A 17,613-nucleotide genomic window follows, 5' to 3' on the forward strand; every position below is an offset into this window, starting at 1 on the left:
TAAAAATATTTATTATATATAATTAAATTAGGCCTATTACACTCTAAAAAATGCTGGGTTAAAAACAACCCAAGTTGGGTTGAATATGGACTAACCCAGCAATTGGGTTGTTTTGAGCAAACATTCAACCTAACCACTGGGTTAAAACAACCCAATTGTTGGGTTAGTCCATATTCAACCCAACTTGGGTTGTTTTTAACCCAGCATTTTTTAGAGCGTAATTTATATATTATTGAAAATTATTGAAATACTCTGTAAAAAAAAATTCAGGTCCCCAATTGAAAACTTTCTAGTGACCGATCACATCAAAATTTTTCAGTTTGCCAAATTGAATTTCTGTGAATTGATGCCATTTAATTCACAAAAATTCAATTTGGCCAGCTAAAATATTATATATATATATATATATATATTCAAAGTAGGGCTGTCAAAAGATTAAAGATTAATCGTGATTAATCGCATCCAAAATAAAAGTTTGTGTTTACATAATATATGTGTGTGTACTCTGTTAATTATTATTTATATATAAATACACACACATTCATGTATATATTTAAGAAATATTTGCATGTATATACTGTATATACATTTATATAAACTATAATATATATAAATATAAATGTTTTATATATAAAAATAATATTTTTTTCTTAAATATATACATGCTTGTGTGTGTATTTATATATAAATAATAATTAACAGAGTACACACATATATATTATGTAAACACAAACTTTTATTTTGGATTAATCGTGATTAATCTTTTGACAGCCCTAATTCAAAGATGTTCCGAGAAGAGAAACCGCATTACAGTTTTTCTCAGTCGCTTTGGTACATTTCTCGAATCATCCTTGACATTTGCAAAACAGCAAGTGCATTTCTCAAAACAATTCGTACAAATAGCAAAACACCATGGATTACATGCAAAAGCCATGCTCAAAATCCTTAGTTCATCTCTCAGAAGTAAATATCAGAGTCAATGAACATGTCAGAGCCATTAGAATGACAAGTGCTTGTGTCATTGTGTACGGATAAGATGGTCAAATTGCTTAGTCATGTTGTCAATATAACTGTTCTCTGGAGGGATGTTCTGATGTAAATATGGCTAAAGTTTTCATGGCAATTATTGTAAATTGTAGGTTACACCTCAGTGTATGTGTGAGTTTGATTGTAAGAGACTGAACAAGATTCACATTTACGCTTTTACTGTTTGTACTGTAATTTGTTGACCATGTCATTGCGATACAGAGAGAAAAAGACAGCACTGCATAGCACAAAGAAAAAAAACTGAAAAACAAAAGTAGAAATATGAACGTCTAACGGAAATGTATAGAAATATGCTTGACATATTATGACAATTTGTTCAACCATTTTGCATGTAAAGACTTATGCTATGAACTAATGCCTAAATGTTGTGGGGGGTGAGACTATTCAACAGAGACACATTATAATACATTCTGATCAACATGACATAAGCAACTGATAATGCAGGAAACAGCAGAGAATTGGACATAATCATTTGCAACTTGTTCAAAGAAATGAGAAACTGCTTTTTTGATGTGCACAAGTGACACAATGATGTGAGAATTGAACAGGTAGTTTTGAGAATTTCAATTCTGATCTGAGAAATATACCAAAGCGACAGAAAAACTGTAATATGAAGGACAGGAGTATTAAACTTGTGTTAGGTGAGGTTTTTAACCTTGAAGGGCCAAATAAAGGAAGTTGTGATGATTTCTTCAGCGTTTGAATGTTGCGGTGCGCCTCGGCCATGAAGAATCAAAGTTTGTGTTTATATTTACAAAATACAATTAAGTTGAAAACACTGAAAATCTCTTATTTGTACTTTTGTCAGTTTAAAGACAATTAAAGAAAATCAAAGATTCTTATCACATTTGACAAAATGTCCAAACCTGTCTGTAGATATTGTATTTTTAGTGAAATCTCCGTGGTGAATGTGGCCTGTGTGACGTCTTTCCCTCGAGGGTTAGCAGACGACGGACCACAATCCTCCTTTTGTTCAGTCAAGGTTTTGGAGAAGAAAGAGTGCTGACGTTGTGAAGACTCTCACCCATGAAGAACAACAAACTCTGCAGATTCTTCATGGCCGAGCCGCACCGCAACATTCAAACGCTGAAGAAATCATCACAACTTCCTTTATTTGGCCCTTCAAGGTTAAAAACCTCACCTCACACAAGTTTAATACTCCTGTCCTTCATATTAATGCGCTTTCTCTTCTCGGAACATCTTTGAATATATAAATATATATCGTTTTTAAATAATATTACAATATATATATACAATATATACATATACATAATAAAAATACGAAATACAATTATTTTAATTTTTATTTTAACTGAATATATATATATTCACATAAAATATACAATATAATAAATACATATAATTTATATAACAACATTTGAAGTTAAAATAAAAAAATATGTATTATATATCAATGAGTTATTAATTTATTTTATATATAATATTTAATTATTGAAATATTATTTGAAAACGATATATATATATATATATTAGTGCTGGGGGAAAATGTATCGCGATTAATCGCATCCAAAATAAAAATTTGTGTTTACATTTTTATAAAAAATTTTTTTTTTAGATAGCCTATAAGATAAATTATATATACAGTGTATACATGCAAATATTTCTTACATATATACATGCATGTGTGTGTATTTATATATACATAATAATTATACACAGTTCACACACATATATTATGTAAACACAATATGTGGATGCGATTAATTTCCCCCAGCACAATATATATAGGCTACACACACACACACACACACACACACACACACACACACACACACACACACACACACACACACACACACACACACACACACACACACACACACACACACACACACACACACAGTATACAAAAATACAATTATTAATTTACTTATCAATTTTAATACATAATATAGAAGTTAATTATTAATTTAAACAAAATTATTATATCCACCTGTGCAAACAAAATCATTTGCTTATGCAACGTGGCATTTATTTTATTACAGGCGATTTCTTATTTGATTTACGTTTCAATTACTCCAATATCCTGATTAATTTCACACATGGAAAATAATTGTGGCCTGGCAGAAGTGCTAATAAAAGCATCTCATCTCAGGACACTTCCCGTCCCAGGGCTTTATATCCCATCTGACACTCCCTCCCTCTCCTGATGAAGGAGCAAGTGAACTATTAAAAACACATAACACAGAAGATCTACCCAGAATGCACTGCAGGTCCGAGAGTTACACGGGTGGGCTCGAGGTTTCGTCCAAAACTAACACAGTTAATGTGGGGAAGTGAGGCTTCAGAAGAAACAGAAACACGCTTTATAGCCGGAGGTGGAGAGCTGGAATAACAATAATATGGTGTTATACTGTGGTCGGGCTAAAGCTAACACACACTCAGCGCTGAGTTTGACGACACACACACACACACACACACACACACACAGAGAGAGAGAGAGAGAGAGAGAGAGAGAGAGAGAGAGAGAGAGAGAGAGAAGAGAGAGAGGAGAGAGAGAGAGAGAGAGAGAGAGAGAGAGAGAGAGAGAGAGAGAGAGAGAGAGAGAGAGAGAGAGAGAGAGAGAGAGAGAGAGAGAGAGAGAGAGAGAGAGAGAGAGAGAGAGAGAGAGAGAGAGAGAGAGAGAGAGAGAACAGACACAGCTGAAAGGTGAAGTGACAACCAGACGGAATTTCCTGCCGTTTAACTAATAAATCTAAATAAATAAAGTTATCTGGTTTATGAAGAAACGCGTTATTTTATTATTTTATTTTTTATTTTATTGAACAGATAAGAGCAAATAGTCACAATTCAAAAAAGAATTTAACAACAATAACAAAAAATTATAAACATTAGACATAGGTTGTAGAAAGTAACAAAACAAAAAATAAAAAACACAAAACAGATATTGAGCCAGGGGTGACATACAATTTAAAATAAATTAGGATCAAGAGAGCTAGACAGAAAAAATAAAAAAAAAAGGAAGAAAAAAAATAAAAATAAATGATGCCTCTTATTTTTTTTTTTTTTTTTTCAATTATAAGAAGGCATAAATATTATATTTTGTACATAGAATAGAGGACTTCAAAGCTTTGACATTGCTGGAAGAAGAGATGGTATCTAAATAACATTTCAGATCTTTACAAAAAATTGTAAAAAAAAAAAAAAAAAAAGGTTTAACAGACAAAAATTTGCACTTGTGTATAAAAAACTTGGCTAGAAAAATAAATAGATTAATCAAAAAATAATAGTCTTTAAGATTCATGTCAGAGTTATAAAATCCAAATAGGACATCCTTAAACTCCAAAGAAAAATTGTCTAAGAGAGAAACACAAGAAACGCGATATTCAGTTGATCTTGTGAAACGCGGTGACGTCAGTGACGCACACAGACGTGAGATGTCACTGCCCTCTACTGGACAAACAATTGGCTTTGTTTTATTCTCATAAATAATAAGGCCAAACGAGACACCGTGTGGATGCTATTTAGTGAATCTCTCAAAACTGGTCAAGAACACACTCTTAAAATAAAGTCTGTTAATATGAAGGAATTTTCCTTATCGGTTTCGTTGTGTGCTTTAGGGTTGAATGAATAAACCTAAGGTAAAAATGTACTGTTAAAGGGATAGTTCACCCAAAAATGAACATTAGCGCATGATTTCCTCTCCCTCAAGTCATCCTAGGTGTGTATGACATTCTTCTTTCAGACGAACACAATCAGAGTTATATTAAAAATGTCCTGGCTCTTCCAAGCTTTATAATGGCAGTGAATGGTTGTGTCATAAAGTGCATCTATCCATCATATAACTGCTCCACACGGCTCCAGGGGTTAATAAAGGCCTTCTGAAGTGAAGTGGCGCGTTTGTGTAAGAAAAATATCCATATTTAAAACTTTATAGAGTAAAGTTTCGGCCGATCGCCTTCCGTGGAAAAACGGAACTGCAGAGGCACTTTCAACACTTTTTCCATAAATTGAATACGGAAGGAGATCGGCCAAAACTTTACTTTATAAAGTTTTAAATATGGATATTTGTCTTACACAAACGCATCGATTCGCTTCAGAAGGCCTTTATTAACCCCTGGAGCCGTGTGGAGCAGTTATATGATGGATAGATGCACTTTTATGGACTTCAAAAACGACGCAACCATTCACTGCCATTATAAAGCTTGGAAGAGCCAGGACATTTTTAATATAACTCTGATTGTGTTCATCTGAAAGAAGAATGTCATACACACCTAGGATGACTTGAAGGTGATGGGCGAATTTTTTTTTTTGGCTGAACTAACCCTTTAATTTATTCTTACAATGCATGTCTAGGTTATATTTCACCCTGAATATTTAAAGCCTATTTTCATAGGCCATTTATAAAACCTTTTTTGCATTATGATTATATTTTCCTCTCATTAAAACAAAATCTTGTGTTCATTATAATCTGCAATGCATAAAATGATATGATTGTTAACATTATACATTTAAATTAATTTAATTATTTGTTGTATGCTCTTACATTTATTATAAGTTTAATTAAAAATAATAATAATAAACCCTAACGCTGAAAATAATTAATTGGTTTGAGTAGAGCAAACTTAAATTAAACAAATAAGTTAAATCAAATGATCTATTATGAGTTTTTAAACTTTGTTTTTCTTTTGAGTTCACACAAGCTAGCCAAGTTTCAACTACTAAAAATATTTAATTTGAGGTTTTATGATCATTTTGAATTAAATGTATGAATTATCTTACTCAAATATTTCAAGTTAAAGCTGCACTATGTACATTTTTTTGCAGTAAAATATCCAAAAACCACTAGGCCAGTGTTATATATTTTGTTCAGTTGAGTACTTACAATATCCCAAATGTTTTCAAATATTTGTAAATCGTGAGTAAATTGCTATTTTAACCGGGACGTGTGAGGGCGTGGCCTGTCGATGACATCATATCTGCGTCATCCTCGGTTTCTGGTTTTATTCTGCAGAAACGCTTTACGTTCACTCTCACTTCCTAGTCACCCTATATTCTATTTTTCTTTTCTTTTACTTATAAAATTTAAATTTAATTTTGAAAATATTTTCTTTTTGTTGTAGTGTTGAATTTTGAATATTATCTGTATTTTTGTTTTAAATTTGTTATGTATACACTGTAAAAAATGATTGTGATTTTAACGGTATTTTACTGTAAAAAAAAGTTAACTGGTTAACAGAAAGTTTCCGTACTATATACGGTGAATAACTGTAATAGAGCTAACCTTACATTTACAGTAAAATACCGTTAAATTTACAGTTTTTGGAAGTGAAAAAGAAAAAAGTGAAAACCCGTAAATTGACATTCCCAGAATTCCCTGCATGACACTTCGCATTTGATGTATTTTCATTGCAATAACGGTTTCTTCTTTGTTTTTTTCTAATCAATTATATACATTAGGGTTTTATGTTACATCTGATGTTGTTAAATTAATGTTTATTGCATTTTTTAAATTTCACGTGTGTTACCATGATAGTGTTTAGTGTTTGTGTGAATGACACTGAGCTCTTCTATATATTAGTATTGTCCTCTTAAAAGCTGCTTGTGATGAGCTTTGATTCATCACGTGATTCTCATCTCCACTGTGATTGGTGGTTGTCCGTATTTATCAAAGGTACATAACAGATATTAGTATTTCAATAGGTTGGTAATTTAACATTATTTCAGTTAATTAAATATGTTTTTTTACCGTAAATTGTTTACAGTGTAAACATAATCATTACAATATAAACCTTTAAATTATATGGTTTTGAACTGTAAACAAATACAAATTTTTACCGTAATTATTACATTATAAACCTTTAAATTATATGGTGCTGTCCCTAAAAACCTAAAACGTTACTGCCGTATTTTTTACGGTAAAGTTCTGGCAACCACAGCTGCCGTTTTTTTACTGTAATTTTTTATGGGGATTTTTTTTTACAGTGTATGTGACTGGCATTTAATAATAAAAAATAAATAAAAAGTCACCCTATATTCATAAATTTGTGTAATGGTCCTTAGATCAGGTCCAACAATCTTGCTGCACATTTTTACAATACTAGTTAACTTACTCTTGTTCCTGACATTTAAATTACCATACCAACAAATAATAGAGAAACTTAACTTAACTGTCACTTGCCCGTATACGGGCATTCTACATTTACTTCACTATATTACTATTAAATCCTAATCTAGTCATGACAAACTATATATCATTGAAAAGGTCTAAGGCTCAAGAATACATATTTGTTGATGATTTTGCAGAAAATATATATTTTGGAAGAGTAATGGATTAATATATGACAAGAGTGACAAGAGTGTGCATCAAAAAATCTGTATCATTACAGGAGTTTTCACCTTTGTAACAAAAAGTCAACAACCACACTTTTAATCATTCAAACTTTGATTTTCAAGCTAAAAGTTCATAACATAAACATTGATTCTAGTATTTAGCCAAAAATATTCAGAAAATAATATTATATATAGAGAATATCGGCCAGATCAATCTTTAGGAATCACCAATATGGTGTGTCTAACCCCTAGTGGATTTCTGGAGGTTATGCAGCTAAAAGTCTTACAGAAAACTCATTATTTGAGTTTTTGACCTAAAATTTTGAACACAACTTGGTTAGAATTTTGGCTTTGACTTTCTGTCTTTTTTAGGCTGAAACCTATATGAATTTATATATTTTTTAATAAAATAAATAATATTTATTTTATTATATTTTTATAACAATAAACTTAAATTTCAATAACTTTTATATAATTTAATTCTATAATTTTTTTCTAATAATCTGCCAAGTGTCTTCTTTTAAAAGAGACCAACCATAAGTCTTTAGTCCAAAGGGTTCATGAATTACAACCATTTAAGTTTGGGTAGTGCATTTTCACGAAATGCTCAAAAAGGGGGGTGACAGGTAAAGGGTTAAGACAGATTCAATAAAACAGTCTCATGAAAGAAGCATCCATATTAAAAGTTCACCTTTGAGAGCAAATAAAATAAAATACAAAATAAAAATCTGCAAGTTACTTACATTTCTTTAAAGATTTTATGCAACTGATACTGCCTCAATTTTGGAGTTTTGCAAACGTAATCATATTTACATTATAATTGAATCCTAGCAGGACAAGAGTGATTACTGATCTGATGAGAATCATTATATTCACACACAAAAGTCCTGAAAATAGTGTTTTCCCACTTTTCATTTGGACATTTCAACTTGCCATTTTCAACTATATACTAATCAGTCAGAACGTTTCTTTAAAAGAGAGAGAGAGAAAAAAACAACACAAATGCGTAGCTGTTTTACAACTTTATTTATACTTTTTTCCCTAAAAAGTAAAAAAAAAACAATCTATATAGGCTATTGGAGAGTACAAAAAGAAATCCGCATAACTGTTGCTTGTTTCAGTTGTTAGGAAAATACAGGGAATAAACATCCACAAGCACAGTGTGTGGACACACTGAAATACAGAACAAACGACACACACACATTCCCTTTGCTCAAGTCTGACTGGACAGTGGACATCTACAGGACATTATCACATATTCATGAGGTGAATGTAAACGCTGCCTAATATTCTCCTGCAGTTTAGAGAAAACTCCAAGGTCTTTTAGTGAATGTAGACAAAGCTCGACGCGGAATCGATCACAGAACTGATGGCAAGATTGAGGACATTTCAACGACACGACAACCTTCAAAACACCGCTCGGCATCCAACATGGAGGCTTCAAAGAAACATACACAAAAGTACTGATTTAGCAGAACAGGTAATTCCCTATCGTTTAGGACTGAATGTACACTTCTTCTGAACTCGCGCTGTGGACACTTTTAGAAAACAGACGGTCTTTACCAGAGACAAAACCACCTTAAAGTCACAGAGCCACTGAAATGAGGTCCGTTCACACCAAGGACGATCACTATAAAGATATAGTTCTGAAAATGTTCTCTATATTAAAGAATAGCAGAGCTCACACCACAGCTATAACGATAATGGAGGAGAAACAATATCATTGGAATCGCTTTAAAGATGCAGTGTGGGGATTTTTAGCGGCATCTAGTGGTGAGGTTATGAATTGCAAGCGCTCACCCCTCCCTTTCGAAGCACATCGAGCAGCTACGGTGGCCATCACAGGACAAAGATGTCGTCGTCTGAGACAGCAGAGAGTAGCTAGCGCTAGAGTTTAGATTCTCTGCCCGAGCCCGAGCTTGACCCGACCCGATTAAAAAAACACAAATGCTTGATAAAGGGCCCGGCCTGAGGATAGTGGCGGGAAATAGTCGAGCCCTTTATCAAGCATTTGTGTTTTTTTAATCATTACTTTATTCGCCTAATTGGCTGGGCAGAAAGCTATGCCATAATCAGAAATACTATATATATATTTAGCAAAGTAAGAACTAATACTACAACTAAGAAACAAATGTGTACAAAGTTGCACAAGTCAGGATTAGTGTAAAGATGTGTGTTAAACTCACAGCACACGCAGTGATGAAGCAGAACCGCTGAGACCAGTCATGAGCTGCTCGCGTGAACACTGAGCTTCGCTTAAATATGTATTTTTGTTCATTTAAAAGTGGACATTTTAAGCTTTATATACACATATTCCTCATGTCTGTGAGGCTGAGTTTGGGTTTATTTATGAGACGCGCTTCAGTTCATGTGGAATGAAAGTGATCGCTCCCGTGCCTCCATGTCACGATTATTGTCTGCTGTAGTCTATTTGCTTATTATTTATTAAATCCAGGCAATTGGCTGATGAAACATTGATTAAAATTAATATACAACGAAATTCACTTAAAAGAAAGGCTTTCTACAAAACAAAACTTAATGAAGTGGTCAAACTCATTTCTGACCCACTCGCATCTTTGCACTTTTCATAATCAGATGAAATTTAAAAATAACATTATAATATTTAAACATAAATATGAAACAAAATGCATTGTTTAATGGCTACAACAGGTATAGTATCGGCTGCAGTACAGATAAATGTCATGTCTGAGTGGGATCTGATAGGCTCGGGTAGGGTTGGGTTTGATTTTTTGAGCCCGATCTAAGCTCTAGCTAGCGCTCTGTAGAGCAGTTTGTCCGTTTAGGGCCACTGTAGAAACTTGACGGCGCAAAATATTAAAAACATAACGGTTCATTATGTAAGGTCTTTATACACCACTGAAAATATAGTTATGTATATTATGTTGAATTTCTGTTACTAGAGCTTCATAAATACTACACACTGCACCTTTAAGCTGATGAAAGATAAATATAAAGTTAAAAGATATAAACTTTTTTTCTCTCAAGTTTATAACTCGCAATTCTGACTTCTTTTCTCAGAATTATGAGATATAAACTCGCAATTGCAAGTTATAAAGTCAAATTCTGAGGTGGAAAACCCTTTTATCTCACAATTCTGACTTTATATCTAGCAATTGCGTGTCATAAATTGTGAGATATAAACTCGCAATTGTGAGAATATAAAGTCAGAATTGTGAGATAAAAAAAGTCACAATTACCTTTTTTACTTTTTTATTCTGTTGGGGAAACAAGCTTCCATGTTTCTAATACAGCGACTGACATTTTTCTTAATTTTTTCCCTATTTTTGAAAGCTGTGAAAACACTATTGTGGAGTTTTTCTTTTGATATGTGAGCAAATGTGAACACAAAAATATATATATTTGATATATTCTCTCACTCGCTGCTTTTAAGTTTACCCACGACTTCAGAAACCCAGAAACCGTTCTTGGTGTGAACGGGCCATTGCAATAAGCTTTAATTATTGTTTATAAATGTAAATCTCGTTCCCTCTTTGCCAGCGAGGCTCTAAAACGATCCATCACTGTGGATATTCATGTCTCAGATGTTTTATTTTAAATAACAGTGACAATACATTTGATGTCATCTTAAATGTATGATTTATATATGCGGTAAAATAAAACTCTTCTGAATGTGAGTGTGAGTGTGTGTGCTAAATCAGCACGTGATATATAGATATTATATAAACTACACACTATGATGCATCGACACACAGATGAGCTGTAATGATGCATAACTACAAGACAATAACTACATATTTACAGGGTAAAAAAAACAACAATGCCAAACATTTGATCATTCTAGTGTGGTATAAAACACTTTCTCTTTTCAACACGGTCACCTAGAAATATTGCGCAACTGTACAGATTCATAAAAAAAATGTTTTCTTTTGATTTTCCTTTGCTTTCGGCTCCAAAACGGTGTATTTAAAACAGGATGTGACGTTAATGCCTATAAGCACGTATGAAAAACATCAATCACGGAATAAATAAAAACAGAATATCATCCTAATCCCGATCGCAGTGATATATCACGATAATGAGGGTTTGATTATTGCGATTCGTGCAACATTCTGAGCTGAAAGGTCTTTGAATGTCAAAGGAAACGCGACGGTCATCTGCTCACACAACCCTCTCCACTTCACTGTGAAACTACTTGCATAGACAATCTGCATCAGCACATGACTGAGATGCAGATGCACAAACACCACGTTCTTCGTCAGCGAGATGATCCCTGTAAATCATACCTGCCCCTTTCAGACCCTCGACATGAAGCCGGTTTGACTGATCATCCATAATCAACACCAGTTTCGCATAAGAACACAAACGTCCCAGCAGGAAATGAAAGCAGAGCTGAACAGGATGTTCTCTTTTCTCTGTTGTGTTTTCCTGAGGACATTAAAAGCATGTTTAGGAGCAGGTTTATCAAACGCACGGATACACCCTCTAACATTAAAAAAGGGAAATAAAACACAACTGTCCCTTTCATATTCGATCGGCTACATATACAGCTCCAAAAGTCTGAGAGATTTAGAATCCAATACGATTTGTTTTTATTATAAATTACACTACTGTTCAAATGTTTGGGGTTGCTAAACATTTCTGAACTATTATTACAATTTAAAATCACCGTTTTCTATATTTTAAATGTCACATGATCCTTCAGAAATCAGTCTAATATGACGATTCGCAGCTCAAGAATTTCTTATTATCGATCATTATTATTATTACCATGTTGTAAACTTAATATTTATGTGGAATCTGTTAAAAGTGATTTGAAAGAGGGATATTTTTAACACTATAAATGTCATTACTGCCACTTTTGATCAATTTAACGCATCCTTGATGAATAAAAGTATTCATTTTGATATTGGTATATATAAACTTTTGAACAGTAGTGTATATTTTTAGCAAACAAGTTAAAATTTGGTTTGTCTCATTTGACTTTAATGACAGCAGCTGACAAATACAGAATCTAAAATAGTTTCCATTTATGATTCAAAAAGTTAACATCTAAATACATTTTTTTATTTAGGATAATATATTTTTTACCCTTAATTTCCATGATCTAAAGAATAAAAAGGTTGTGATTTGAAAGTGTGTAGGTCTACTTGCATTATTATGCTGTTATATTAGGATTATATATTCAGTGGCTTAAAATAGTCTTAAATAATATCGTTTATCGCAATTATTTCTGGTACGATATATCGCAAAACAAAAAGTAGTAATCGTGACAGGCCTACGCATCCTTGATGAATAAAAGTATTCATTTCTTAACTTTTGAACAGTAGTGTATATTATTAGCATACAAATTTAAGTTAAGATCTTAGTATTTGGTTTGTCTCTTTTCACTTTAATGACAGCAGCTGACAAATACAGAATCTAAAATAGTTTCCATTAATGATTCAAAATCCTGCGCATTGCATATTTCAAAGTCTCTCAGACTTTTAGAGCGCACTTTTGGAGGTCTCAACCTAAAAATAATCATATTTATATGTACTACATGATAAATTCATGTGGTTTGTGTCCATGAGTTAATATTATAGTGCTACTTTTCATTCAACTGCATATTAAAAACACAAAATAGATGTTTTGGACTAAATCTACTCTATGTACATATATTCTTCTATATATTTGTCAGAGGTCCAGATAATAAACATCAGCGTCTGCTCCCCAAGTCTTTCTATACTTGTGTCTTGAGGCTCTCAAAATCTGTTTATGAGACTTCTACAGTACGACGATTAATAAAGACCTTGGGATTACACGTCCCTCTACTGGCCGATACTGGAGCGCGCAAGCAGGATTTGCAACTTAAAGCAAAACTATCGTCCGGTTTGAAGCCATCACAAGTCTTCTTCCATGCTGAAGCTACTTCTACGACTGCTGGTTTTGGACGCTCCTGGGGAGACTGAGGAAAGCAGGGGATCGCCGCCCCCTACAGGCGACAGTGCGCCGCTGTCATCCATCAAAATATCCCCTAACCCCATATCCGCCATCAGGGCTGAATTAAAGACGGAGGCAGCGGGGTCATCCAACTCGCCGAAGCTGAGTGTCCCGAGGTCCAGAGGGCTGGTGACCGCCCCGCCCACTGAGGAGGTAGAAGAAGGCGGAGACAAGAAAGAAGAGGGCGTGGCCTGGTTGAGGGACAGAAGGGTCTTGGAGAGGTCATTGCTGAGGTTGTGATCCAGAGTTAAAGCCTGCGGCTGGGTCAGCGCGGAGTCAGACATCTGAGATGAAGACACGCCGTGGAGACGAGCCTGCATTTCCAGCTCCTGCCGATCACACAGGCACAATCATTAAACCACAACAGGGGCATTTACACATGCACACGCACAACCTAAGGAACATTCGTTTGAAGACGACAAGGTGGCCTGCAGATTAGAGAAGATGCTCCGATCAGCATTTTTGGGGCCGATCACCAAGATCATGATCTGCCGATTGCCGATCACAGAATGGCAGGGGAATGGGAATCTTTTATCTATAATCTTGCAGAGTTTGCACCTTTTGTAGAAATGAAACTAACTCTAAATGAACTGAGTCAAGATCTTGAAGAACCACCAAGTGTTTATTGTAGAAAATGAGATAACTTAAGACTACTGTAGGCCATCTTTCCCAAATAAATGTATATAATAAATGTATATGATTATCTCACCTAAATATTTGATCATGCAGTGCATTTTTCTTTTTAAAAACAATTTTTCAGGTAGGTCTAACATTAGTATTGAGGTCAGAAATACTAAAGACATTTAATAAGAAATCAAATGTAAATTAATATTGGTCTTCCCTGAATAAATTAAATTAGATTAATCCTTACACTTAAGGTTGCAAAAGTTAGTCATTCAAGAGCAGTGAGTGTCATAAAGGTTCATCAAACAACACAAGACAGAGAAACTCAGAGACAGCAGCAGTTTATTCGACAGCTGTCACTTTAAGAGCGGATACGGTTACAGTTGCACAAACGTTCACGACGGGGTTTACGTGCACACTCGTCAAGACGGTCATTTAGTACATACATTTGTGTGTATCTGACCATTTCAGCGCAATTTGTACTCGCAAGCTTTTTGTGAGATGGCCTGTGTGTGTGTCTCTCCAGACCGTGTGCGCGAGTGCTGAGCGGTTTGAACACTGGCAAGACTTAAAAATAAATGCAAATTATAAACTTTAGTGACGATGCGACACTGCCTCGATTGTGCATTGTGCTGTGTCAACTGTGCAGCTTGATTTTAGTGCACATGCGATGTGCTGATGTGAAGCCATTTGAGCATTTTGAAAGGGAGAGAGAGCGCGCACACGGTGATTCACGCGCGCTGTTTGTGAACTTATCCCACAGAAAGTTTTCAAATGACTGCGTAAGTTATTTAATAGAAATATGAATTGTACCTCACCTTCAGCATTATAATTATTTTACCCGCGCTGGAAAGAGAATGAGACGGTGTCGCTGCATATCATGCCCTCGCTCTCACGCGATCGGTTCATGAGATCGGCCTTTTTGGAGACCGCCGATCAATCATCCCAAAGCGATTATCGGCCGATCGAGATCGGTTGCCGATCGATCGGAGCACCCCTACTGCAGACATTAGGTTGGCATTTGAGCGATGGTGTGATGCGGTGACTACCAGTGGGATTGTAAACCGTTGATACACACAGATACAACAGTTTTGGATACTACTAGAAACTGACAGAACAAAATCCATTTTAGTATTTTTGACATTAAGAGTAAAGAGATGACATGAAATGATGGGGAGAAGAAAGCGGGTATGGGATCAGGACACAATTCAAGATGGACTCTTTTTGCATTAGCACCAGAACTCAATGGGCCCTATCACACAACCGGCGCAACGCAAGTGTTTATTGCTAGTTTCAGACTGACGTAGTTATCATTTTCACGTCCAGCGCCACGTTGTTTAAATAGCAAATACACTCGCGCCCATCTCTTCACCCATGGTCTGAAAACAAGGTGTGTTCAGGCGTGTTGCTATTTTGCGGCAACTGAAAATGACTGCGCCATTGACCAACAAAAACCTTTTTTGTGTTATTTAAAGGGCGAGCTAGTAATATGCGCCTATAAGCGAGTGCACAACACACATACACTCTGCTTATTACACACACACACACACACACACACACAGCAGCACACACACATTTTTAAATACTACAAATTAAAGGACTCCTCTCTGGAGAAGCGTTCAGTCTTTCCCCTCGCAAATTCCGCCGTGTAAATAGCGAATCCGCCATGGTGCGAGTGCAACTGGCTTTTAAAGGGAATGGGAGATGACACTTTTTGGGAGATGGCCCAAAACACACCCATGACTCATTAAAGGTGCACTATGTAAAACATTTTCAGTAAAATATCCTAGGCCAGTGTTATATATTTTGTTCAGTTGAGTACTTACAATATCCCAAATGTTTCCAACTATTTGTAAATCGTGAGAAATTACTATTTTAACCGGGACGTGTGAGGGCGTGGCCTGTCGATGACATCATATCTGCGTTAGCCTCGGTTTCTGGTTTTATTCTGCAGAAACGCTTTCCTCTCACTGCAGTGTGAACAAGTGTCATAGCAGCGGCTGAGAGAACGCACAGAGTAACGCCATCCCATCATCAACACACTCAGATGTGTGTAATATGATCAGCAGAGCTGCGTTACCTCACACTCATGAGCGGAGGAGCGGAAGTGGCGACTGTGGCATAATAAAAGTCCCGCTGCTCGCGAGGCGTGTGTTGCGTTCATCTTATTAACAATCGCTCCAGCGGTTCCTCAGCTCCACAACACTCGTCCTGCTCTGCTTCACTACAGTAACGCTAATAATCACATCCATCAACATGATTTCTGCCCGAGTCCTGTCCCGATTCTTTCCCACCGGCTGTGAGCTGAAGACCACATGTCCCAAGAGTCTGCGCTCAAACGTGGCGTCATCAAACTACGCCTTTGTTTTGAACAGGCGACCTCTAGTGGACGGAAAAGTTACATAGTGCAGCTTTAAGAGACAAGGTACAACCCTTTTGGACCATGTGCCCGGTGCGCCGACAGTTTTTTCCGTCGTTAAACTAGCAAAAGTGGTTCGGACACACCCTAAGTGCATCTAAGATGGCAAAAAACTGCCATCGAGCACATCCAGAGGAAACGCTGTCTGCATCGAGCTCGCAGCATCCTCAAGGACTCCTCGCACCCAGCCCACAGACTGTTTTCTCTCCTGCCCTCCGGCAGGCGTTTCAGGATCCACCGGACCAGGACCAGCAGACTAAAGAACAGTTTTTTCCCCAGAGCTGTCTCCTTACTGAACTCCAACCCCCGCTGATCCACTTCCCTCATATACTGATAACTCTCCTACCTCACATCCACCTTCACTTTGTTATTTGCACTACCGACTGTTTATCACAGTAACAACTGTTTACATATGCATCTTACACTGCCATATCTTAACTGGATTATGCTCATTTGCACTGCTGACTGTATCTATAGTACCAATGTTTACATTTGCATTTTTGCACTGTACTTCTAAATGTAATATGCAACCACTTTCCACTGCACTTTACACTTTTTTTTCCGGATAGCTCTGTCCATAATTTATTGCACTACCCTAATCCACTGCTATTCCTCATATTAGCCTAACATATTATTGTATACCTCTATCTGTAAAATTCTGATTATAGTAATAGCCATCTGTATATTGTATTCATAGTACATATTCACCTGTAAATTCTTTTTATAGTAATAGCCATCTGTATATTTATTCACTGTACATATTCACCTGTAAATTCAGTTCTGTTTATAGTAATAACGTCTCTCTATTTATACATATTTATACATATTCAGTACATATCCATGTCCTGCACTTACGCATCCATTGTATATCCTGCACTTGCTGCTATTGCACTTCTGGTTAGACCTAAACTGCATTTCGTTGCCTTGTACTTGTACTTGTGTAATGACAATAAAGTTGAATCTAATCTAATCTAATCTAATCTGCGCCATGCACTTCAGACCGTTAAAATAGTGCCCAATGGGTCCGAAATGTGTGCTTAAAGGTGCACTATGTAGCTTTTCCGTCCGCTAGAGGTCGCCTATTCAAAACAAAGGCGTAGTTTGATGACGGCACGTTTGAGCGCAGACTCTTGGGACATGTGGTCTTCAGCTCACAGCCGGTGGGAAAGAATCGGGACAGGACTCGGGCAGAAATCATGTTGATGGATGTGATTATTAGCGTTACTGTAGTGAAGCAGAGCAGGACGAGTGTTGTGGAGCTGAGGAAC

General features: G+C 35.8%; 1 protein-coding gene across 4 annotated transcripts in view; it reads right to left on the reverse strand.

Moving 5' to 3' along the window:
- Nucleotides 1-10,582: 10,582 nt before the first annotated feature.
- Nucleotides 10,583-17,613, reverse strand: part of tfe3a (transcription factor binding to IGHM enhancer 3a) — a 35,853-nt gene continuing 28,822 nt past the window's right edge. For all 4 annotated transcript variants that reach the window (XM_079827840.1, XM_079827841.1, XM_079827843.1 and 1 more), the window contains exon 10: nt 10,583-13,631. In XM_079827840.1, coding sequence (XP_079683966.1) covers nt 13,203-13,631 — 429 coding nt within the window. In that variant the 3' untranslated portion in view covers nt 10,583-13,202. The remainder of the gene's footprint in view (nt 13,632-17,613) is intronic.

This window comes from Gobio gobio (genome assembly GCF_949357685.1).
Source record: "Gobio gobio genome assembly, chromosome: 10".
NCBI classification, from domain to species: Eukaryota; Metazoa; Chordata; class Actinopteri; order Cypriniformes; family Gobionidae; genus Gobio; species Gobio gobio.